General features: G+C 36.7%; 1 protein-coding gene across 6 annotated transcripts in view; it reads right to left on the reverse strand.

Annotated features, from left to right (window-relative positions):
- Window positions 1-316: 316 nt before the first annotated feature.
- Window positions 317-17,185, reverse strand: part of LOC124789025 (ATP-binding cassette sub-family C member 10) — a 388,717-nt gene continuing 371,848 nt past the window's right edge. For 3 of the 6 annotated variants that reach the window (XM_047256314.1, XM_047256328.1, XM_047256320.1), the window contains one exon: window positions 317-910. In XM_047256314.1, the coding sequence (XP_047112270.1) occupies window positions 790-910 (121 nt within the window). In that variant the 3' untranslated portion in view covers window positions 317-789. The remainder of the gene's footprint in view (window positions 911-17,185) is intronic. The other 3 variants (XM_047256342.1, XM_047256350.1, XM_047256336.1) reach the window with 1 other exon arrangement.

Genomic DNA, 17,185 nt, shown 5'->3' on the forward strand with positions numbered 1-17,185 from the left:
TTCCAGAAATGATAAATGCTAAATAAAAAGTATTTCCTGATGATGAAGTTTGAACTGGTGACCCACAGTATGCCAGCCAGTAGTTCTTGGTCACTACTCCACAAGGCATGCAGCAAAGCTTGAGGCAGTATTATTGAATAACAACAATTCCTTGTGTAAACCTTTGTATAATTGGTCAGAGTATTTGAAAGACGGCCATGAAATATAAATAAAAAGCAAGACAATTAGTAAAATAAAATTTTATTGAAACACAGTTCAAACATCCATGGGATAAATGAATTTTGCAACTGAATAAGTTGAGGCATTGTCCTCATTATCACGTCACAGACATTTTTATGAGTTATAATTTCATTATAAAAAAAACTGCAATCAGGAACATATTCAATATGATAAACACTGTTTCTTTTTAATTCACCCGACACATTGTTTCATATATCTAGTATTTGTTTTAACAATTTAACACTGAAACATTTACATTATATATGTATATTATGTATATAAATAAGGTTACAAGCATTCCCTGGTTTCTTTGTATCTACTTCAATGAGATCATAATGGATACCATTCACAAATCTAGTTGAAGTATATTATACACTAAAAATCAGTATCATACAAAACTTTGGTATGCACATTAATTTGCACAGCTGAATTTGTGATTTCACACAAACAATGTCTTACACTTTACATTTTCAAGGCACAACTAGAGACATGACATGAAAGGATGTAATGACTCCTGTTCCATTTTCTCTTCCTTCATGTGATGCCCATTTAGGCAGTATCACGCATTCTTCAAGAAAAACGCATCTGCAGTTGTGGGCCAACTAACTGATAGAAATGGGATTTCTCATCTTTTAGCAAAGCATCTGGAGAATCCAGTTCAAGAACTTTGCCACCACCCATTACCATCACCCTGAAGAAATGAGAGAATGAGATTTATTCATAAATAAAATTATGTTCCTTTTGACAGTTGACGCACTTTAGTAAACTTCTAAATTTTCAGTACGAGTGAATTTCACCACTGTTCCAAAAAGAGAGACACAATACTTCACAATAAGTTATATAGAGCCTAGTCATTCTTAGCTAAATGAAATGCATTTGAAATGATTATGGTGAAGAGGCTTCTTACAAAAGAAATTTTTAAATGCACTGTATCATTCACAACAAAGCAATGCACAGTAATCAGAGACAAGGCAAGTCCACAAAATATGTCTTGAAGATGCACAGAGCAGTGCAATCAGTGTGGATGGACAATTGTAGTCTGCAGTGTCGTGCACCAGTGAACACAATCCACTGACTGTCAGTACAACAAATCTAGTGGTTCTTTCATGCATGTTATATTTGGATGGCATTTGCGGGATCATTGACATGGAATGGTGGAGGTTGGTTTCAATGTGAATTGAATATGTTGTTATTTAATTTAACAATAAAACACACACACACACACACACACACACACACACACACACACACACACACACACACACACACACGTGATCAAAAGTATCTGGATACCTGGCTGAAAATGACTAACAAGTTCATGGCACCCTCCATCGGTAATGTTGGAATTCAATAAGGTGTTGGCCCACCCTTAGTCTTGATGACATCTTCCACTCTCGCAAGCATATGTTCAATCAGGTGCTGAAAGGTTTACTGTGGAATGGTAGCCCATTCTTCATGGAGTTCTGCACTGAGGAGAGGTATTGATGTCAGTCGGTGAGGCCTGGCACAAGTCGGCAATCCAAAACATTGCAAAGGTGTTCTATAGGATTCAGATCAGGACTCATGCAGGCCAGTCCATTACAGGGATGTTATTGTTGTGTAACCACTCCACCATAGGGCACGCATTAACAGGTGCTTGCCCGTGTTGAAAGATGCAATCGTCATCCCTGAATTGCTGTTCAACAGTGGGAAGCAAGAAGGTGCTTAAAACATCAATGTAAGCCTAAGCTGTGATAATGCCATGCAAAACAATAAGGAGTGCAAGCCCCATCCATGAAAAACACAACCACACCATGACACCACCGTCTCCAAATTTTACTATTGGCACTACACACACTGGCAGATGACGTTCACCGGGCATTCACCATACCCACACCCTGCCATTGGATCACCACACTGTGTACCATGATTCATCACTCCATACAACATTTTTCCACTGTTCAATCATCCAATGTTTATGCTCCTTACACTGAGCGAGGCGTTGTTTGGCATTTACAGCTTGATGTTTGATTTATGAGCAGCTGCTCGATCATGATATCCAAGTTTTCTCATCTTCCGCCTAACTGTCATAGTACCTGCTGTGGACTCTGATGCAGTTTTGAGTTCTTGTGTGATCGTCTGGATATACGTGTGCCTATAACACATTACAATCCTATTCAACTGTTGGCGGTCTCTGTCAGTCAACAGACGAGGTCGGCCTGCACGCTTTTGTGCTCGCCCCTCAATACATGAGGGGTGCACTACACACAGGAAGCAGCTACATAGGTAGAACAGTGCTTGTGGCATGCACATGGCTTTTTTTAGATTAGGTTCCTCCCCATGGGAAACAAACCATTGGCCTGAAAAATTACCAGTTCATGACACTGTGGGTGTGCCAACTGTAAAAATTGTTAGTTCACCTAAACAGGTCATTCCAAAGGATTTAAATATGCTAAATTTCATGTTAGTAAATTGATGAAGTGTCTTTAGCAGGATTGCCAAGTTACTCTCCAAAATAAACAATAGTAATTCCAATATTGTATTAGGTACCAAAAGCTGGTTAAAACCTGACATAAAAAGAGTGAAATTTTGAACTCGAATTGGACAATGTTTAGGAAGGATAGGACTGGTGCTATGGGAGGTGGTGTGTCCATTGCAGTTAAAAGCTGTTTAAATGCTTTTGAGATCGATACTGAGTTGGACTGTAAAATAGTCTGGATAAAGCTGTCAATCAGACAAGGTGTGACCATTGTATTAGGATGTTTTTACAGACCACCAGCAATCAGAACAAATGTCGAATGTTTCAGGAAAGTCTTGAGTACACAGGAAATAAATCCAAATTATCCATTAGTTATAAGTGGAGACTTTAATCTGACATCCACTGACTGGGAAAATTACACATTTGTCACAGGGGGCAGAAGCAAAGTCTTGTGTGAAGTTATTCTAAGAGCACTCTCAACATACAACTTTGAGCAATCGGTTAGAAAACCAACTTGAGATGGGAACATATTAGATATTGGTCAATCTAATATGGTCAAACAGACTGATCTTTTTGAGGAAGTTTATCTAGAAGAAGGTATTAGTGACCATACTGTCATTGTGGCTTCTATGCCAGTAAAAAAAAAAAAAAACAGTATATAGTTTTCTTGTTTGGGAAAGTAAATAAAAGTGTCATTAATGAATATCTTCATAGTCAGCTCCAAGCATTCACCGTGGGACTCAAAGACATTGAGCATCTTTGTTGGAATATAAAGGTATTGTCCCCCACGTGCTAGAAAAAAATGTGCCTAGTAAAAATATAGGGAAGGGAAAGGATCCACCTTGGTTCAACAAACATATTAGGAAGTTGCTGAGAAAGCAAAGAATTCTGCACAGTCATTTCAAATGTAGTCACTGCTCTGCTGCCAAACAGAAATTATGTGAAATGAAAGCAGCTGTCAAAAGATCAATGAGAGATTCTTTTAACAAATTTGAAAGCAATATTTTATCTGCAGATTCTAAAAATACCCCAAAAAATTTTGGTTGTAGATAAAATCTATGAACACTACAAATGATTCAGTACCTTCTCCTGCTGAGACTACAGGTAATGTAATGGATGATGATAAACAGAAGGTCAAAATTCTAAACCTAGCTTTCAAAAACTTGTTTACGGTAGAGGAATGCAACACCATTCCCACTTTCAATTGTCGAACAAATGCAAGGATGGCTGACATAGTGTTTAGTATATCTGGGATTGTAAGACAGTTAAGATCCTTAGACGTCAGGAAGGCAACTGGCCCAGACAGTATCCCCGTAAGATTTTATGTTGACTATGTTACAAATATAACACCATTCTTATCCATCATCTACCAGAGATCATTGGAACAGTGGAAAGTTCCACAGGGCTGGAAGAAGGCCCAGGTCATAGCAATCTATAAACAGGGTAGAAAATTGGACGCACATAATTACGGGCCCATTTCATTGACATCAATTTGTTGTAGAATCATGGAACATATTTTGTGTTCAGATATAATGACCTTTCTAGACTCTGAGAAGCTCATCTGCAGAAACCAGCACGGTTTTAGGAAACAGTGGTCATGTGAGACACAGCTGGCCCTCTTCGTGCGCAATATATAACAGGCTGTAGATACCGGCTCCCAGGTTGATGCCATATTCCTCGACTTTCGAAAGTCATTCGACTCAGTTCTGCACTGTTGCTTGTTCCAAAAAGTGCATGCTTGTGGTCTATCCAATGACATATGCAGTCGGATAGAAAGTTTTCTAACAGACAATAAGGAGTATGTCATCTTGAATGGGGAGACTTCAACAATAACAAGCGTAACATCAGGTGTGGCTCAGGGTAGCGTAATAAATCCACTGCTTTTTCAATTTATATTAACAATCTGATTGATGGTATTGACAGCAGCATTAGACTGTTTGCAGATGATTCTGTAGTCTACAGGAAAGTAGTATCACACAAAAGTTGTGAACAAATCAATCAGAATCTGCAGAAAATAAACGAATGGTCTAATGACTGGCAGTTATCTCTCAATACTAGTAAGTGTAACCTACTGCGTATAAGAAAGGGAAAATCCCCATTAATGTACAAGTACAAAATAAATGCCCAGTCTTTGGAAGCAGTAACATCTGTCAAGTATCTGGGTGTGACTATTCGAAATGATCTCAAATGGAATGATCAGATTACACAAGTAACAGGCAAGGCTAACTCAAGATTTTGGTTTATTGGCAGAATCCTGAAGCGATACAGTCCTTCAACAAAGGAAATTGCTTACAATACATTAGTTTGTCCAGTCTTAGAGTATTGTTCATCTGTATGGGACCCTCACCAGTTGTGTCTGATTCAAGAGATTGAGAAGGTCCACAGAAGAATGGCAAGGTTCGTGACTAGTACATTTAGCCATCGTGAGAGCATTACAAATCTCATAGAAACTATGAAGTGGGACACACTTGCAAACAGACGACACGCTAAACGGAAGGGGCTGCTCACTAAATTCCAAAATCCGATCTTCTCCGAGGATGTAGAGCATATATTATTACCACCAACTTTCAAATTGCGCAATGATCACCATTTAAAGATAACGGAAATTAGAGCTTGTACTGAGGTGTTCAAACAGTCATTTTTCCCTCATGTGATCAGCGAGGGGAACGGAGGGGGGGGGGGGGGGGGGGGGGGGGGGGGAATATGACTTTGGTGTGAATAGTGCCCTCTGCCACACATCGCTTTGTGGCTAGCGGAGAATACATGCAGATGTACATGTACATGTCCCATCACGTTTCCACTTCACTATCACATCAGAAACAGTGGATCTAGGGATGTTTAGGAGTGTGGAAATCTCGCGTACAGGCGTATGACACAAGTGACACCCAATCACCTGACCACGTTTGAAGTCCGTGAGTTCTGCGGAGTGCCTCATTCTGTTCTCTCATGATGTCTAATGACTACTGAGGTCACTGATATGGAGTACATGTCAGTATGTCGCAGCACAATGCACCTAATACAAAAAACGTACATTTTTGGGGGTGTCCGGATACTTTTGATAAAATAATGTGTGTGTGTGTGTGTGTGTGTGTGTGTGTGTGTGTGTGTGTGTGTGTGTGTCTTCTTGGGATCCACCCTCAACAATGCAGTCCTATTCTGTCACGTCTCTGCCAAGTCCATGCAATTCCCTGTCACCCATACTCCCTCCACAAAAACTCAGGATCAATCTTCTAAGATGTTCTCAGCCAAGAATGTTGTATTATTTCTCATCACTCTAGCTCCATTCCATTCACATCAGCAAATCCAAGAATCCAAGAACATTTTTCATCTCAGTGAGTAATTTTTCAGTGATTTGTAAATACTTTTGGAATCTAATGTGCTTTATTTAGACAAAGGGGTTAAAAATACTTCTACAACAGCTGAAAATTACAGCAACACCAACAGTATAAGAACAGACTAAGATATTGCACAAGTTGAATAGTTGATGGAGTAGGAGTTGGGGGTAGGAGTTTCTTAGCAAGATATTGTTCATCTCCTGGCTCAATGAGAGGTTGTTGAATTCTTGGTGAGTATGTGGTTGTGTTTTGCAAAGCCTATGTGATATTGAGTGTTCAGGGAATTACTGGCTAGAGGATGATTTTCAATAATTTTCGATGTTTTTCTTGTAAGGTTGAAAATGGTGAGCACTTCAGCTCTGACAAGACCTTGTGTACACCCAAAATCCCAAACAGTATCAAGGGTCATGTTTTATGTTAAACTGTAAGTACTACCTTTAACTGTTTGGTTGAAATATAGATACATTCCAATTTTCAGCAGAGACTGCAATGGTATAGCTCATGGGGTCTGTATCCTGTGCCTTTGTGCTTTGTGACCACAGACCCCCCCCCCCCCCCCCCCCACCACATCAACACCATTGTCATTCTTATATAATTTACAACTGCCACATTTTCATGTGCAGTGCACTTCCACTTTTATTTTATTAATCTGTATAACTATGTACGCTTTGTATTTCACATCACCAATATTAGATAACATATGATGTTGCTTATTATTGTATCTGATGATATATTTACCACCTCTGTAATAACATTACACATAAAATTATTATAATAAATGAAAAGCACCAGTTTGCTTTTGTTCTACAATATTATTTTTATTGCTAACCGGTTTTCGGCTTACAAGGCCATCTTCAGGCATTTACTGAGTATTATCACCAAAGAAGTTAAATGTTAGCAGACAACACTGGAAGAGAAGTAACACATCTAGAGTGAAGTAGAAACATACAGTGAGTAACATCTTTGCAATGAAATAGTAAAAACTGAACAGTACATAAATAACAATGGAGTTGACAGAAAAACATTTAGCACAATATAAGAATAACATGCCTACATAACGGTATCTATTGATAAACAAAACTATTGAAATAAGATAAACTTAGTACTAGGCAAGGCTGCATCAAGAGGTATGAAACATGGAGAGTGATACACAACCAATTAAAAAAGAAGAGACAGTTGTCAATGTAAATACAGAATACACGAAGAACTTAAGCTATATCAATACGATAAACAGAAATTAATAAATGCAGGAAAATTGAGGTGTTTGAGGGAACCTACAGTTTGAGAGTGTGGTGGTACTGCATTTTAACATTAACTTTATAATCAAAGCAGTGGCTGTATACCAGTTTACATTAAATAAATGAGCAAAGTAAAATATGAACAGTATTTGATGAGACAACTACAAGGGGAGTTAAACATGGACAGTAATACAAGTACAAGTTAAAAGCAAACCCTTAACTATTGAAACTACAGCATATGTGGAATACAAAGACAACTGCAACAAATAAAACAACTTAATGACTACAGGAAAATGGGAATATGTAGGAAGAGAGGGTGTGGGAAGTAATGAACAACAAAGATGATTATATGAAGTTTAGGAGAGGGGAAGTGTTGAGTTGTGTCTGGTCATTTAGGATGAGATCTGGACTGTGAGCAAGATGTTTGTTAATTTCCAGGGCTTCCAGCAGGTTGAGTTTATGGCCTTTGTTTGCTAAGTGAAGTACATGGGACACTGGCTGGTAGTTGTGACCCTCACTCAGTACATGCTCAGCAAATGCAGAGTCTGAATTCTGCAACCTCCAGCTGCGTTCATGTTCAGCCAGCCTAGTTGATATGTCTCTGCCTGACTGACCAATGTAAAATTTGTCACAATCAGAACAGGTGATTTTGTATACCCCACTGTTGGCTAATAACTGGATCTTATCTTTGCTATTAAAAACACACTGGGCTGTAGTGTTCCTGACATAGTAGGAAACCCTATACTTGCAGGATTTCAGTGCTTTGGCTATAGTCTGTGATACCTTACCTAGAAATGGTAGAGTACACCATTTATTGCAGACAGTGGATGGGGAAGCAGGTGGGGCATAGAGGAGGGGTATAATTTTCCGTTTTTGTTTCCTGTGCAAGATGTGGTCAATAAGAACTGGATTGTAGCCATTGGCTGAGGAAATAAATTTTATTGTATCTAACTCTGCTTTAAAATCATCTCTGGACATGGGGATGGATATGAGACGGTGTACCATTGAGTGGAAAGCTGCATGTTTGTGAGCTATGGGGTGTTGTGAGCAAGAAGGTATTACTGTGTCTGTAGTTGTTGTTTTTCTGTAAATTTTGAAACAATGTGTGTGTGTACTGATGTCAATGGTGAGATCTAAGAAGTTTATAGATTTGTTGCCAATTTCCATAGTGAACTGGATATTTTTATGTTGACCGTTTAGGTTTTTCAAGAATGTGTTGAGTTGTCTTGTAGTACCAGTCCACATACACAGGACATCATCTACATATCTAAACCAGTATTTGATGTTTGCACTCAAAGGTTCTGTTTTTAGAAAATTTTGTTCAAAATGGTCCATAAATATTTCAGCCAACAGTGGACTAAGAGGGGAACCCATAGCTAAGCCATCTAATTGTTTATAAAGAGTGCCTTGGAACTGGAAATAGTTCTGTGCAAGGCAGGTCTGTGTGGCAAGTCTCAAGTCATTCAATTCCACAGGATTGACATTAGACTTGTGCATCAGCTCTGTCAGAATGTCTATACATTCTACTACTGGTATGTTAGAAAACAAACTGCTGACATCAAAGGATACTAATTTATCACTGTGTGAGACAGATATACCTTTTAACTTGTTTACTAGGTCCACAGAGTTTGAAATACCATGCTTTGGTTTAAATTTAGTCTTGCTCTTAATTAGGACATCAAGTTTACTGGCTAGTTTGTAAGATGGAGCAGTGAATGATGATACAACTGGACGAATAGGAATATCTTGTTTATGCAGTTTAGGAAGGCCGTACATTCTAGGAGGCATTGGGTTCATGTTAGTTAACAGTTTTACTTCAAATTCAGAGAATATGCTTTTGCATGAAATGATTGCATATTTAACATCCTCTTTGAACAATTTAGTAGGGTCTTTAGGACAGACTTGGAAGCCTGTGGTATTCAGAAAATCATTAACTTTATCCACATAATCACATTTGTTCAAAAGCACAATGCTGTTGCCTTTATCAGATTTTGTGGCAACGATACCTTGGTGTTGTAATTTCTGTTTTAAGGACTTGAGGGTGTGAAAGTCAATAGACCGTGGGATGTTACACACGAATTTGGTTTCGTTCTTTAGTGCATTGGCAACTATATATTTTGCAGTGGTGTCTTTCGTTAAGGCATATTCAATATCAACTTTCATAACATCCAGTTGTTTTTCTGATGGAGGGTGGGGAGGAGCATATTGTTTTATTTGTTGCAGTTGTCTTTGTATTCCACATATGCTGTAGTTTCAATAGTTAAGGGTTTGCTTTTAACTTGTACTTGTATTACTGTCCATGTTTAATTCCCCTTGTAGTTGTCTCATCAAATACTGTTCATATTTTACTTTGCTCATTTATTTAATGTAAACTGGTATACAGCCACTGCTTTGATTATAAAGTTAATGTTAAAATGCAGTACCACCACACTCTCAAACTGTAGGTTCCCTCAAACACCTCAATTTTCCTGCATTTATTAATTTCTGTTTATCGTATTGATATAGCTTAAGTTCTTCGTGTATTCTGTATTTACATTGACAACTGTCTCTTCTTTTTTAATTGGTTGTGTATCACTCTCCATGTTTCATACCTCTTGATGCAGCCTTGCCTAGTACTAAGTTTATCTTATTTCAATAGTTTTGTTTATCAATAGATACCGTTATGTAGGCATGTTATTCTTATATTGTGCTAAATGTTTTTCTGTCAACTCCATTGTTATTTATGTACTGTTCAGTTTTTACTATTTCATTGCAAAGATGTTACTCACTGTATGTTTCTACTTCACTCTAGATGTGTTACTTCTCTTCCAGTGTTGTCTGCTAACATTTAACTTCTTTGGTGATAATACTCAGTAAATGCCTGAAGATGGCCTTGTAAGCCGAAAACCGGTTAGCAATAAAAATAATATTGTAGAACAAAAGCAAACTGGTGCTTTTCATTTATTATTATAATGTTGTTCTACCAAGAACCGACGGAAGATTCTGTTAATATCATAAAATTATTGTTGATAGCTCTTGTCATAACACGACATTTATCTGTATGGTACATACTAATGGTGTGACTTAATTCATTTTCACCAAGCTGTAACATTGGCCACATTATGACTTGAAAGACTAACAAAATTGCTCCATTCTTTGGCAATCATTTCTCTTTGCAATGACTTTACATCTTCAGCACTTTTTTCGAGTTTTACATGTGTTACTTCACTACTTGGTTTAGTTTAGCCACAGCATGATAAGATTGCTGTATTTATTAGGTCTTCTTTAACAGTATGACATCATGAGATCTCTGTATTTACTGTAGTTCCCATTCATGGCAGACACTTCCTTTTGTTATGACTGTACATCTATTGTACATTCTCTTGGATCGACTTGAGTTGTTTTACTACCTGTTCTTGGTATGATCCATACTATCACGTGAAGAGATTTCTGTATATATTAAATTTTCCACTCTACCGTTTTGAATTGAAGAGATTGTTATATTTATCACAGTTTCCAATCTTTCCACGTGTTTTTACATCAGTTGTAGGATTTCCCTGTTGGACTTCAGTTATTTTACTATCTGGCTTTAATATCCATTTATTATATGGTTTTATTCTTTTGTAATTACTATCTTCCTTATGAACTTATACAACTGTACTGCATTACTGCTCTGATACATTAGCATTTATATAAGTATTCAAGTTATAGGTTCACGTTCCTTCCTTTTACCCTGTTCCTATTTAGTCTCTTTTTCTCACTTGTCCTCCCCTTTAAGTTACATTCTGTAAATTCCTACTTAATTTTCTTATATCGCCTGTTCCTCTGCTCCTGGTTCCCCAACTTTTTGTCCTCCATATTTCCCACCCCACCTTTTCATCTTCACCACCTCACCCCAACCCTATTCTCGTATCTGTATACTCTATTCTGCTACATCTCTCTACCCCCCATCCCATGCTTTCCCCCTCCATTTTCCTTCCTTGTACCCTTCATCCCTAATACCCAGCCTCCACCTTATTATATGCATATTCATTTATAGTTTCTATTCTAGTACCACTTCCAACTGAGCTCCCTCTCCACACCCTTATATTTGTGCCTACATGTTATTATTATCATCCACCCTTTTTTGTTTCTGCATCTAAAATTTTGTCTAGTATAAGTATGAACACAATTGCTTTGCAATATATTCTTACATTATAGAATGGAATGTTTATATGGCAAACATTCATAGACTGTTTCATAAAATGATTATATACAATCTGTAGGTACTCTTCAACAGATGGTTATGAAACATTGCTTTGCAACTGATCTGTGGTGTACTAGGGCATTGTTGTATTTAATATTTCATATAGCAGAAGAGGTACAACAGTCACCTCTTAACATTTTTAAATTTCTTTAAATGTTTATTAATGATTTTGTCAACATTTGCAACATTATATTAGGCGACTAGTTTTGAACCTTACAGGTTCATTTTCAATCCTGGCCTACTGGGGCCACAAAAAGCACTACATAGTTGTCAATGAACAGTGATTACAAAAGTAGTATTACAATAAAAAGTTCAAATGTAACAGAAATTAATTATTTGAATACAGTGACAATGCTTGTCTTAATAATAAGCATAAACATGGTGACACATGCTTTATAAATGCTTGCAGAATGAATGCTACAGTCCACACATGCCTCTTACCCAGTCAGCATCAAAGTCGGGTTCAATACAGCCAACTGTACCAGAAAAATTTCAATGATGCTAGCATCGCACCTTGTGTACAAGCACAAGTCCTCACCCAATATTACATATTTGAACAAAAGATAAAGCATTTTATGTTCAAGTACATGTCCACAGCCAATGGACCCTTCGAATTAAAACAGGGGGCATCACAGCACCTTTATTAACTATTCACTTTTAAAATAAAGTACAATTAAACATATCACATTTGGTGTTCCATTACAAATTTTGTGTTATTAAAACAGATAGTTGTCTTCCAAAAGTCTACATACGTAAGTAGTTTAAATACATAAAACATTTAAAAACATCCTGCTTAGCCAATGTCTCATGGCACAGAATCATGACATCTCATCAAGCATTGAAATAGTCTTGTCCTGGATTCAAAGTTCAAATCCGTTACTGTGAGTCCTGTTGTTGTAGATCACAGAGATTGAATTCTGAAGTACACATGCTCAAGCATTTTACATAATTCCAAACAATTGTGAGTTACTGGTCATACATGATGCATGAACATCCTTTTTTTTTCTGCCCCTATGATTACACCATACGCCTGATACAAACATCATGATGTGACATAATTTACTAACTAAGCATGCTAATCCACTTAGAGGTGCACTTAAGTGCTCTCCTACACAACATTGTTTCAGATTCAAACATCATGATCCAACATATCTGCTGATGTGACATGCATATCTAATTATGGATTACACTCAAATGATATGATATCCAGTATAAAGCACTCTTGTATGAAACACTGTGTTATATATCATGCAGTGGGCAGTCTTTTCTATTTATTCTCTGTGGCATCAACATACACTATTTTGGGCATCTAATGCAGTAACTGAAAACTAAAAAGACTATTATGTGTGGGCTGCATGCACAACCCACAGACTCTCAACTAAAGATAAAATTAAATTAAAAATCAGAAATAAAGTTTAAAAAGTCAAGAAATAAAATTTTAAACTTCAAGCCTTTGTGTCCGGCCTCCATGTACGAACATTTTTGCATGTCATCTGCACATACTATTTAAAACCATTTTATCCTAGATATCATGCCATACCCACCTTACACTCTGTTAATACCCTTTCACTACCATCTAGCATTTATCGGGAAATGGCAGTGGCATTCCAGAGTGCATGGCAAAGCCACTGGTGACATTAAGTGGACTTCCGATGATATGTCCATTTGTAACTAAATACATGGGTAGACGCAGAGGGCTTACATTACACTAATCGAGTCAACGTAATTGTATTAAGCAGTTCAAGAAAACACAAAAAACATAAGTCACTCCAAACACCAAGTCAATTTGGTGAGCATGACTGTATGATGATGAGCAGTAATTTGTCAATTGTTGTATCCACTTACAGAAACACTATTCTTAGTGTGGCAAATAGTTTTTTTGTCTAACCCAAAGACCCCCATAAGAAGTGCAACCATAACAAAAGTGTGAAGTAATCAGGTTAATGTGTTAGTATTCAGCCATTGTATGCTTTTATGTATCTTCTTGTACCCAAATTACTGTTTATAGAAACTAATCCTCTAAAAAAAAGTGGAAGTTATGGATTTGGGTACAAGAGGGAACATAAAGGCATATAATAGTTTCATACTATCAGATTAACCTGAATACTTCACTCTTTTGTTATAGTTGCACTCCTCTTAGGCATCTTGGGGGCTAAACAAAAGACTATTTGCCACATTAAGATTAGTAATTCTATAAGTGGATGTGTCAACTGACCAACCACAGCTTGACATCATACAGTGATGCTCCCCTAATTGGCTTGGTGCTTGGAGTGTTCTTTTTTTTTTTTTTTGTGATTTCTTGAACTGCTTATTGCAATTTATGTTGACAAGAATAGCATAATGTAAGCACTCTGCGTCTACCCATGTATTTAGTTACACATGGATATATCATTGGAAGTCCACTTAATGTCACCAGTGTCTTTAATATGCACTCTGGGATGCCACTGCCATTTCCCGATAAATGTTAGATGGTAATGCAAGGGTATTAACGGGGTCTAAGGTGTGTATGGCATATCTAGGATAAAATGTTTTTAAACAGTGTGTCCAGATGAAGTGCAAAAATGCTCGTACATGGAGACCGCACACAAAGGCCTGATTTTTAAAATTTTATTTCTTGACTTTTTAAACTTTATTTCTTAATTTTAATTTAATTTTATTTTGTTTTTAGTTGAGGGTTTGAAGGTTTTTGCATGCAGTCTACACATAATAGCCCTTTCAGTTTTCAATTACAGCATTAGGTGTCCAAAATAGTGTATGATGGTCTCACAGAAAATAAATAGGAAATACTGTCCACTGTATGATACATAACACAGTGTTTCATACAAGAAAGCTTTATCATTTGAGTGTAATCTGGAATTAGATATGCACGTCAAGCCAGTATATATGTTATATCATGATGTTTGAATTTGAAACAGAGTTTCGTGGACAAGCACTTACGTGTGTCTGTAATTGAATTAGCAGGTCTAGTTATTAAGTTATGTCACATCATTATGTTTGTATTGGACTGGTGGCATAATCATAGGGGCAGTATACAAAAACGGTTTTTCATGCAGCAAGCGCCATGAGTAATGCAAAACTGTTTCGAATTATGTAAAATGTTTGAGTATCTGTATCTCAGTATTTGTCCTCTATGTTTTATGACAACAGGACTCACATGAAGGGATACACACTTTGAGTGAAGGACAAGGTTACACATGATTAGATGTCATAATGATTTTATGCTGTGAGACACTCTTTTAGCAGTATTAAGTAATTGTTTTTACAAAACTTATTGACCAAACAAATCATATGTATTGGTTTCAAATGTTTTATTATGTAAAATATTTATGTATGTAGACTTTTAGAAGACAACCATCAGTATTTATAAAAAAAAAATTGTAATGGAGCATGAAATGTGATATATTTCATTCAGGGTGTACACATGGACAAGAAAAAAAGCTCCCAGATGTTTCCTGGATTTCTCAGTTAAAGTACATTTTTCCCACAACAAAACACACTTTTTTCTTGGTGAAAATACACTTTTTCTGTGTTAAGAGACAATATACTTTCCCTTGGAGCTGTATAACTTACAAATCCTTTGAATGCCAAAGGTATTATATACCAGCATAGAACTTCCCAGCACTTTAGGAAGCGATCCAACAAAAAACAATGGATTCTGATGTGGAGCAACATGTACACTGCATATTTCTGTATCACGAAAGTTTAAGTACAAATTACACCAATTACAACACAATAACATTCAAAGCACTGAAATCGATATTACGGTGCACTTTTGTCAGCCAATCATAGCTCTTGTTATGTGATTTGCCAGTCAATGACAGCAGATATTCAGAGCATAGGACTTGTGCCGCAGTCAGACGATTTTAACACCGCTGTTAAAAAGCACAAACACACAAATAGGAAAAGTTAATAGTTAAAATTAATATACATTCAGTTTAGCTACATGCCAAGCTAAGCTTTCACCTATAATACTGGTCGTGAAATTGTTTTACGGTTTTTGCAAGGGGTGTAGTTAGACAGGATCCAAAGAGCACAGCTTAAACCGCAGCAGCTGAATATCGCTGACAAGCACAATTATAAATTTCACTGTTGTGCACTGAATATTTTATGGATTAACTGGCTGAATAAATGTTCTGATAAGCACTTTCACTTTTCCATAGAAAAGCCAGTTATGAGTGAAATTGCTAAAGAATTCACCACACACAAATTTTTTTAAGGATAATTATACTTTTATACTTTCTACCATCATTATTGTATAATTTATAACCTGTGAAAGAACTAAAACAAATATGAAAAACTAACCTTAAAGCTTGGTCTTTATTTATGTGAGATTCCTCGAAGACATATCAAACACAAATTTGCTTGATGTTTTAAATAATGACATAAATGGCTGGCATTCTGGGCCCGGAATTTTTCTAAGTGGCTGATTGTCAAATTATTCAGTCCTGAATGAGAGTCAAACACTCTGTGATTTAAGAAATTAATCACACATTCTCATATGTATCATAATACATCTTGGCTAAAAGGAAATTTACTTTGAAAGTAGTGCTTTTCAAATGACAAATTGCAATATTTTCCCACATCCTGTTATAAATGTAAACAGCTCTGATGTGATGCTCATCAAAAAGGCTTTGTTGTTATGAAGTATTGCATAGTCTTCATCCTAAGGTGTTTGACATATTTTGCTGCCAGCAGATGGTTGTGTATGCAATTTGTGTATGCAATTTGTTTTGTGGCACATTTTCTTTGCAACTAAAATTTTATTTTGATGTTATTCTCTCATTTATGTTTTCTTGCTGCATTAAATTCTGAAGTAGCAGGCCAAAGTAAAATTCTTTGTTAGAGTATCAGTTTTTACCAGAGACTGTGGTCGTGTGTGTGTGTGTGTGTGTGTGTGTGTGTGTGTGTGTGTGTGTGTGTGTGTGCGTGTGAGCGTGTGCGTGCGCATGTGTGTACATGTTGTCTATTTTTGGCAAAGGCCTTATTGGCCAAAAGTTCACTACCTGACAGGCTTTTCGTTGTGTCCATCTGCAACTCAACATATCACGTATTTGGTGAGTAGCAACTATCCTTTTCAAATATTGTTAAATTCCATGCTGGATTTTCCACTGTTTGTATTTAAATAATTAATTTCCATTGCATCTGAACTTATTTTTGTAATATCACTTTTGTATTCACTGTTCACTGACAACTGTGTTCTGTTTTTTGTAAACTCAGTAGGTCAGGTTTGAAAATGAACCTGTAAGGTTTGAAATTAGTCACCCAATATAAGTACTGCAACTGCTGACACAATAGTTAATAAACATTTTATGAAACTTAATAAAGTTGCTGGTCCCCTTTCAACAAAATGCTAAAACTAAAGAATTTTTAAATTTCCTGGCATAAGTGCTTTTGTTTACATTATGTATTTACAACTTACAAGGAAGTCAGTGCAAATTGTCACTGAAATTCAATTGAGTTGTGGTTTTTATGAATATGTTTGAGGTGCTGATTATAAAAATGTATAAACTAAATGCACTGCCAATTACACTGTGAGCTACAAAGATGTGATGTTCTGCTCACAGTGAATCATGCATACCATGGTAACGTGAGTTTAGTAACTGCAGTAACCATAAACAGTGTTCCTCTAGCTAATGTAGTTATTTGCAGTGTATTTTATGGTCAACACACACCGTACCATACCAAAGATCACCTGACATCTAGGGAAACC

Source organism: Schistocerca piceifrons, chromosome 1, assembly GCF_021461385.2.
Source record: "Schistocerca piceifrons isolate TAMUIC-IGC-003096 chromosome 1, iqSchPice1.1, whole genome shotgun sequence".
Taxonomy (NCBI): domain Eukaryota; kingdom Metazoa; phylum Arthropoda; class Insecta; order Orthoptera; family Acrididae; genus Schistocerca; species Schistocerca piceifrons.